A 9,743-nucleotide genomic window follows, 5' to 3' on the forward strand; every position below is an offset into this window, starting at 1 on the left:
TATACTCTATGTTGTACATTACATACTCCTGACCCCTGCACTATATACTCTATGTTGTACATTACATACTCCTGACCCCTGCACTATATACTCTATGTAGTACATTACATACTCCTGACCCCTGCACTATATACTCTATGTAGTACATTACATACTCCTGACCCCTGCACTATATACTCTATGTTGTACATTACATACTCCTGACCCCTGCACTATATACTCTATGTTGTACATTACATACTCCTGACCCCTGCACTATATACTCTGTTGTACATTCCATAGAACTGAATTCTTCTCTCCCCCTCCCCCCACTGCTATATATACACATAATATGGATTCTCTTTTGTCACACCCTTTTCCTCCCAGCTGGACATTTTATATCGGATGATGTGATTGGAACACAGACTGTTACATGGTGATAATAATGTGATAACATCCTCCAACTTTGGACCCTTAAACAGAAAGTGATAATGAGGGAGGAGTCAATACCCCAATGATGGTGGTCTTCAGGATCAGTCCAGTCTTCATCTTGGTTGTTCTCCCCCCATCCTCACTCTCTGACCTCTGGTGGGGCTCAGCCCCGCTGTTCTTCATGACTAAATCATGGACTAAATAAGGAAGTGCAGTACTTCTTGTGTTGGGAAGATGGCGATGAGTGATAGAGGGGGTGGGGACCCTCGTCCTATAATCCCCTCATCACTGTCCCTCCTATAAAAGACAGTTCTGGTTGTTTCCTCACTCTCTGACTAAGGTCCATGAATAAAGAAATGACCTGGTAGGAGATCAGAGGAGCCATTTCCTAGTTCCCTTGAGGGTGGAATTGTAAGCTCCTCAGAGACCAAGCTGCCTGATGTGGGCGGAGTCCTGGTTTGGGGGAACCAATCAGCTCCTGTCTAGTAATCCTCTTTGTCTTTGTATTTTAGTCCATGGCCGGGAGATGAGGAAAACCTCCGAGGATTGTCTCACTTTGTCTCCAGACTGGAAAGTAGAAGATGAGGACATCACACAGTATAGTCCAGGAGAAAACCCGGCTCCCTCCAATGTCCATCCGGCACCACCCAGTGTAGATGGACCATCGGATTCCTCGTATCCTGAGGAACCTCAGACTGTGCGGGACCGGGCCAGCCTTCCAACAGGGAAGAGGTTCTCCTGTCCTGAGTGTGAGAAGGGTTTCCATTATAGATCCAGTCTTTATGTGCATAAAAGATCTCACACGGGGGAGAAGCCGTATTCCTGTCCTGAGTGTGGAAAATGTTTTTCAGTAAAGTCCAGTCTTCACACACATCAGAGATCTCACACAGGGGAGAAGCCGTATTCTTGTCCTGAGTGTGGGAAATGGTTTCCTTCTAAATTCCGTGTTAATCGTCATAAAAAGACTCACACAAGAGAGAAGCCATTTTCCTGTCCTGAGTGCGGGAAATGTTTTTCAGAGAAGTCCAGTCTGCACACACATCAGAAATATCACACAGGGGAAAAGCCATATTCCTGTCCTGAGTGTGGGAAATGTTTTTCAGAGAAGCGTATTCTTTACAGGCACCAGAAATCTCACACAGGGGAGAAGCCGTATGTCTGTTCTGAGTGCGGAAAATGTTTTTCAGAAAAGTCCTATCTTCACACACATCAGAGATATCACACAGGGGAGAAGCCATATTCCTGTCCTGAGTGTGGGAAATGTTTTTCAGAGAAGTGTGTTCTTCACAGGCATCAGAAATCTCGCACAGCGGAGAAGCCGTTTGCCTGTTCTGAGTGCGGGAAATGTTTTTCAGTGAAGTCCAGTCTGCAAACACATCAGAGATCTCACACAGGGGAAAAGCCATATTCCTGTACTGAGTGTGGGAAATGTTTTTCTGTGAAGTGCAATTTTTACAACCATCAGAAATCTCACACAGGGGAGAAGCTGTATTCCTGCCCTGAGTGTGGGAAATGTTTTTCATGGAAGTCCAGTCTTTACACACATCAGAGATGTCATACGGGGGAGAAGCCATATTCCTGTCCTGAGTGCGGGAAATGTTTTTCACGGAAGTCCCATCTTTCCAAACATCAGAAATCTCACACGAGGAAGAAGCCACTTTTCTGTCCTGAGTGAGGGAAATGTTCCTCACTGAAGTCCTGTCTTCCTGTACATCAGGGGTCCCACACAACCCTGGAGGTGTATTAGTGCCTTGAGTGCGGGAAATGTCTTCTAGATGAATGTTGCTGGACATCCCAGCTCTCATGTGGGGAAGAAGCACCCCCTGATATACACCTCAGATATACTCCATGGCTGATCTTCATCATGGAAGAAACAGTTCATAAGGAGATCAGAGGCCCCCAAAGACATGGATGAAGTGTGGGACCGGGTCGGCCATTGATGGCAGGAGAAGTTTTCAATGTATTTTCCATCAATGGAAGACATTCCAGCAGCTCAGGTGTGATCCTAATAACATTGGTTCCCCCATTCACACAGGAGGAATGGACATGAACTCTCACTGAGGGAATTGCTATACAAACATTCTATGAATAGACCCCCAAATGTCAGGAGACGTTTCTATAAAGACGGGAAGTATGGAGCAGAGAAATGAAGAGACCTCCCAGCAATGTTATTACCAGGCTGCAGCTAGGGGGAGCTCTAATGTCACCCCAGCAGAGTGATCCCATCTAGCCCACATTAACCCTCTCACTGCCAGAGCTGTTTCTGCATGATTTTGCACACATGGGAAAATGCAGATTTTGGTCCTGAAGATGAGAGAAACCCCCAAACATCTATTCTGTGACATCAGAGGCCCTGGAGAATAAAATGGTGGTGATTGTTAAGGTGTTCCCCGTACACAGATTCCCCTTCATATCCGCCTTTATTTCCTCCTTTCCCCCATTTTCTATGTTGGGATCTTTTCTACAATACTTTGTTATAATAATGGAACACGTTGTGTATTGTATTGTACACCAATAATAATGACTCCGCCCCCACATTCCAGACAAGGGATCTCCCTGACCAATCGGATTCCTTCCTTTACTATTTCCTGATTTTTATGCTTCAATCTTGTTAAATGTAAAATTATAATAAAACATTTATTGAACAAAAACTATTGTGTGTGTCGGTGCAATGACGGCAAACTTCAATATAGAACATTGCTCCTCGGTGACACCTCACACCCTTCAATAACGGCGCAGAGTGCGGGGGTCAGCAGTATATCATATACAGCCCACCATACAGAGTGCAGAGGGGGGCTGTAGTGTGCCCCCCTCCTGATCCATACCAGACCACATGTACACAACATGGGGGGCACCTTACCAGGGGGGATTCCCCCAGGCATAGCACCTTGTCACCTTGGCTGTGGGCGGGGGTCATATTGGATTCTGGAAACCCCCTTTAATAACAAGGGGCCCCCATATACCGTTCCCCCATGTGAATGAGTATGGGGTATATAGTACCCGACAATAGCACCAGCCCAATGACAGCTCCCTAAACTGTCATCATCTACATAAGTGAAGGGACAGGGATGGTGGGACCTTATTACCCAAATGTGACCAGTGGCCATATTTGGTCAGTGATGTCACTGCTATCCCCGCCCCCTTCCTTACATGGCAGGGATTCCCAATGACATCACTGATTCCTGGGGGTGTGGCCGCTGTACCCATCCATGTCTTCCTCAGGCACCAGTGACAGCGGGAAGCTGTTATATATAGAAGTGGTAGAAATGTCTCTTCTATATGTGATGATCGGCTCCTGCAAAACACGGGACCGGAACAGGCAAAGTTTGGTTTGTACTGTCGTCTCATCCCTACTCTCCGACAACTAAACCCAGAGATCATCCCAAGTGGTCATTGTATTTGTCCCTTACATTGGTGACCAATGGGAGAAGGACCCCCTTATATCAGTGGTCAGTGTAGTGGTCCCTTACATTGGTGACCAATGGGAGAAGGACCCCCTTATATCAGTGGTCAGTGTAATGGTCCCTTACATTGGTGACCAATGGGAGAAGGACCCCCTTATATCAGTGGTCAGTGTAGTGGTCCCTTACATTGGTGATCACTGATGGGGGAGAGATCTGTGTATAAACAATACAGATCTCTCCCCTGTCAGCTCCTGCGCACTGCTTTGTATGGCTCTGCATAGCAGTGTGCGCACAGTGAAGCACACACACAGCCCCCATAGTGAAACAGCACACAGTTAACCCTTTGATTGCCTCAGATGTTAACCCCTTCCTGCCCAGTGCCATTAGTACAGTGTCAGTGCTTTTTATTAGCACTGATCACTGTATTGGTGTCACTGGAGATGTCAGTGACACCAAGTCAGTTCCCTCCAGTGTCAGAATGCCCACCGCAGTCCCACTATAAGTCACTGACCATTACTAGTATAAAAAAAATCCCAGTATCTACACCGCCATTTGTAGACGCTATAACTTTCACGTAAACCAATTAATTTACACGTATTGGGATTATTTTTACCAAAGACATGGAGCAGAATACATATTGGTTGAAATTTAGGATGAAATTAGATTTTGTTTTAGGGAGGTAAATTTCATTAGGGTGCAGCGTTGCATGACCGCGCAATTGTCAGTTAAAGTGCAAGAAAATCTTAATGCTGACAAGTCAGAATTGCTGGCTAATATTAATGACTTGTGGTGTAATACTGGTAAACGCATGTCTGCCCCTCCCCCAACAATCTCATGAGTCATTACAACTAGAGGGCTCTATCCAGCAATTGAATGTTGCCTCTGAGAATTATAAAAGACTGTGTTACATATATTGGTCTGTTACAGCCGTACAACACTCAGGAGTCATTGGAGGATTAAGGGGTTCAGGAGCTCAATCCTGAAGAGACAATTTAGTGGTGAGAACAAAGACAGAGGCAGAAGTGAGAATAACATCTCCATGAATCCAGATCTGATCGCTCTGCGTCTACTAGACACTCCTCAACATCTTCCCAATCCATACAATCAAGGTTCTCTGCACTCAGTCAGCAACTAATAAAAGCCGTGCTGATGATGAAGATTCTAAAATTCAGGCAGCTTTCACCCAGAAGAAAGCAGAAATGGAGGCTCAGGCCGCAGAAATGGAGACTCAGGCCGCAGAAATGGAGGCTCAGGCTGCACAAATGGAGGCTCAGGTCGCAGAAATGGAGGCTCAGGCCGCAGAAATGGGGGCTCAGGCCACAGAAATGGAGGCTCAGGTCGCAGAAATGGAGGCTCAGACCGCACAAATGGAGGCTCAGGCCGCAGAAATGGGGGCTCAGACTGCAGAAATGGAGGCTCAGGCCGCAGAAATGGGGGCTCAGACTGCAGAAATGGAGGCTCAGGCCGCAGAAATGGAGGCTCAGGCCGCAGAAATGGAGGCTCAGGCCGCACATACGAAAGCAGAAATGGAAGCTCAGGCCGCAGAAATGGAGGCTCAGGCCTCACAAATGGAGGCTCAGGCCACACATACGAAAGCAGGAATGGAGGCTCAGGCCTCACAAATGGAGGCTCAGGCCGCACATATGAAAGCAGGAATGGAGGCTCAGGCCTCACATACGAAAGCAGTAATGGAGGCTCAGGCCGCACATACGAAAGCAGGAATGGAGGCTCAGGCCGCACATACGAAAGCAGGAATGGAGGCTCAGGCCGCACATATGAAAGCAGGAATGGAAGCTCAGGCTGCAGAAATGGAGGCTCAGGCCGCACATATGAAAGCAGGAATGGAAGCTCAGGCTGCAGAAATGGAGGCTCAGGCCGCACAAATGGAGGCTCAGGCCGCACAAATGGAGGCTCAGGCCACACATACGAAAGCAGGAATGGAGGCTCAGGCCTCACAAATGGAGGCTCAGGCCGCACATATGAAAGCAGGAATGGAGGCTCAGGCCTCACATACGAAAGCAGTAATGGAGGCTCAGGCCGCACATACGAAAGCAGGAATGGAGGCTCAGGCCGCACATACGAAAGCAGGAATGGAGGCTCAGGCCGCACATATGAAAGCAGGAATGGAAGCTCAGGCTGCAGAAATGGAGGCTCAGGCCGCACATATGAAAGCAGGAATGGAAGCTCAGGCTGCAGAAATGGAGGCTCAGGCCGCACAAATGGAGGCTCAGGCCGCACATACGAAAGCAGGAATGGAGGCTCAGGCAGCAGAGAAAGACACTAAAGCCACCCACCAAAAGGCAGAAATTGAAGTTTTGGAACAACAATGTGAGCAGCCACAGCCATGGCAAGGTTCTGGGTCTTAGAACAAGCCGCTAGTAATAACAATGTGAGCAGCCACAGCCATGGCAAGGTTCTGGGTCTTAGAACAAGCCGCTAGTAAAAACAAGAGACAACAGTTCCAGACACTCAGTTGTATCTTATGTCTCAGATTCTTCACACATCTCTCCAGAACGTCAACTTCCTGTCACAGCAGCCAAAGTACTCCATCAAAGTCTCTTCTCTGCTCCTCCTGTACCTCAGGATGATTTCCCTTATACAGTATCCTCCAATACATCAGACTGCAGCATCTCAGCCAGCCGCAGACACTGGTGTGTATTTAACAGACCGTCCATCATACTTTGACCTCCCAGCAAACGCACCACTCTACAAACTAACATGCCAATGGACTCTAAGCCAGCTCTGGCATTGAATGCCTTCGCAGCAACATATGTTCCCAAGTCACTTCACGTAAGTCCACCAACCGTCACAACCAACTCTGTTCCTTCTGCAGTCATGCACCCAAAATCTGAAAACACGGACATGTCACAGCTTGCTACATACATGCTCTGCAGAGGGCTTGTTAAGACCGGCCTCACCAAGTTTAACCGTTTCCATACCGGGCAATTTTACCCCCTTCCTGCCCAGGCCATTTTTCAGGTTTCAGCGCTCTCACACTTTGAATGACAATTGCGCAGTCATACAACATTGTACCCAAAATAAAATTTTATCATTTTCTTCACACAACTAGAGCTTTCTTTTGGTGGTATTTAATCACCGCTGGGGTTTTTATTTTTTGCTAAATTAACAAAAAAAGACCAAAAATTTTGAAAAAAAAACACGTTTTTCTTTGTTTCTGTTATAAAAGTTTACAAATAAATAATTGTTCTTCATAAATTTAGGCCGAGATGTATTCTGCTACATGTCTTTGGTGAAAATAACCCAAATTAGGATGTATTTTTTAGTTTGTAGGAAAGTTATAGAGTTCACAAACTATGGTATAGATCTGAATATTGATCAATCCTGAAGTACTGACAGCCAATCTAATTTCTTGAGGTCCAAGAATGTCAGAACGGTACAGGTATCCCCCAAATGTCAGGACAGTACAGATATCCCCCAAATGTCAGGACAGTACAGATATCCCCCAAATGTCAGGACAGTACAGATATCCCCCAAATGTCAGAACAGTACAGATATCCCCCAAATGTCAGGACAGTACAGATATCCCCCAAATGTCAGAACAGTACAGATATCCCCCAAATGTCAGGACAGTACAGATATCCCCCAAATGTCATCACGGTACAGATATCCCCCAAATGTCAGAACAGTACAGATATCCCCCAAATGTCAGGACAGTACAGATATGCCCCAAATGTCATCACGGTACAGATATCCCCCAAATGTCAGGACGGTACAGATATCCCCCAAATGTCAGGACAGTACAGATATCCCCCAAATGTCAGAACAGTACAGATATCCCCCAAATGTCAGAACAGTACAGATATCCCCCAAATGTCATCACGGTACAGATATCCCCCAAATGTCAGGACGGTACAGATATCCCCCAAATGTCAGGATGGTACAGATATCCCCCAAATGTCAGGACAGTACAGATATCCCCCAAATGTCAGAACAGTACAGATATCCCCCAAATGTTAGGACAGTACAGATATCCTCCCAAATGTCAGGACGGTACAGATATCCCCCACATGTCAGGACGGTATAGATATCCCCCAAATGTCAGGACAGTACAGATATCCCCCAAATGTCAGGACAGTACAGATATCCCCCGAATGTCAGAACAGTACAGATATCCCCCAAATGACCCCTTTTTGCAGAGTAGACAGTCTGACGTACTTCATAAGAGGCATGGCGAGTTTTTTGAAGTTGTATTTTTTTGTCATAATTTTTTGGAAAATGAAAAAATAAAAAAAATTATTTTTACCATTTTTTTTTTACATACTGTCACCAGTGCAGTACAGCGTCATCATATAACTGGCATGGCGGTGAACAGGGACACTGACTGGTGACAGTATGAAAAAAAATATACATATTTTTTTTTTTTTTTAATTTTTTTATTATATTTAATTTTCTATTACATTTTTTTTATTTTTTTTTAAGATTTTTTTCCATATTTTACTATGACCAAAGTAGTACAATGTTACCATAGTAACATTTTACTACTTTGGGGAAGTGATCAGTATTTTTTTTTTTTTTTTTTTACACAATTTGCTTATAGCAAAGAATGACTTTGCTATAAGCAAGCATTTGCCTGAATGAAATCGATTCATTCAGCTTTTTTTTTTGGTTTGGTCACAGCTAATCACATGACATGTGCATGTGACCTGCTGTGACCATTCACAGCTAGACACTAGTATACAATGGATGGCATCATGAATGAAGCCATCCATTGTATACAACTGTCATGTGACCTGCTGTGATTGGTCACAGCAGGTCACATGGTACCAGCAACGGGAGCCGGTACTTGGATCTGTCATCGGCCGTGTCCGAGGTGCGGCGGTGACAGATCGCACTGCTGCGCCACTCTGCATTAGCGCAAACAGCGCATGTCCGGGAGCACGCCAAATGGCGTGCACCTGGAGTGGAGAGGCACATCTGAAGCCGCCAAACGGCCATTGGCCGGGCGGCTAATGGTTAATGACAAGCCTGAAAATTACAGAGGCTGGAAATCCACTTTTAAGGCCACAATGAGTGACCTAGACATCAATGCCACAGAGGAATTAGATCTACTCATCAGATGGCTAGGTCCCCAGTCCACTGAATGCATCAAGAGACTCAAAGCAGTTCATACTGACAACCCTGCTGCAGGCCTTAATGCTGCTTGGGGCAGACTTGAACATACCTTTGGCAGCCCAGAGGCCATTGAAGATGCTTTATCAAAAGGTTGCAAAGCTTCCCACGGATTGCTGCTAACGACAATCTAAAGTTTCAAGAAATCAGCGATGTTCTGTTAGAGCTTCAACTTGCTAAGGCTGACATCAACTTACCTGGTCTCAGTTACCTTGACACCAACTTACCTGCTCTCAGTTACCTTGACACCAACTTACCTGGTCTCAGTTACCTTGACACCAACTTACCTGCTCTCAGTTACCTTGACACCAACTTACCTGGGGTCAGTTACCTTGACACCTCTCATGGCATCAAATCTATTGTTCTAAAGCTACCATATGGACTAATGTTCTACCTGCACCTGCTACAGTTCTTGAAAAGACTGATCAAAGCAAGAGAATTGAGGACCCAAATCGCCAATGTCCAATACATAACAAACCACATCCACTTCAGAAATGTATCGGCTTCAGAGAGAAAACCCTCCAAGAATGTAAGGAACTTTTGAAGAAATTTGGGGTTTGTTACAAATGCTGTGCCTCCACAGAACACTTTGCAAAGGACAGTAAAGCGATCATCAAATGTATAGAGTGTGTATGACAGCGATGACCATGTGCAAGATCTTCATCAATATTCGCACAACTCTACTACGCTCACAAACAATCTTCCTGAGGCAAGGCAAGGCGGGGAGCACCCGGATCAAGCAGCACCTTCCATCCCAGTGTTCTCTACATGTACAGAGGTCTGCAGAGAAGGATTCTG

General features: G+C 45.7%; 1 protein-coding gene across 1 annotated transcript; it reads left to right on the forward strand.

Moving 5' to 3' along the window:
- The first annotated feature begins 927 nt into the window (after positions 1 to 927).
- On the forward strand, positions 928 to 2,993 carry LOC149450571 (uncharacterized). Its single transcript, XM_089691720.1, has one exon. It carries the CDS (start codon positions 938 to 940, stop codon positions 2,084 to 2,086), a length of 1,149 nt encoding a protein of 382 aa, XP_089547846.1. The 5' UTR covers positions 928 to 937; the 3' UTR covers positions 2,087 to 2,993.
- Positions 2,994 to 9,743: the final 6,750 nt, after the last annotated feature.

Source organism: Staurois parvus, unplaced genomic scaffold (genome assembly GCF_062004578.1).
Source record: "Staurois parvus isolate SC_StPar_1 unplaced genomic scaffold, SC_StPar_1.0 ptg000570l, whole genome shotgun sequence".
Lineage (NCBI taxonomy): Eukaryota > Metazoa > Chordata > Amphibia > Anura > Ranidae > Staurois > Staurois parvus.

Bases quoted from the DNA above. Each gene is read 5' to 3' on its own strand.
- LOC149450571 (XM_089691720.1), top strand. From the start codon at position 938: ATGAGGAAAACCTCCGAGGATTGTCTCACTTTGTCTCCAGACTGGAAA.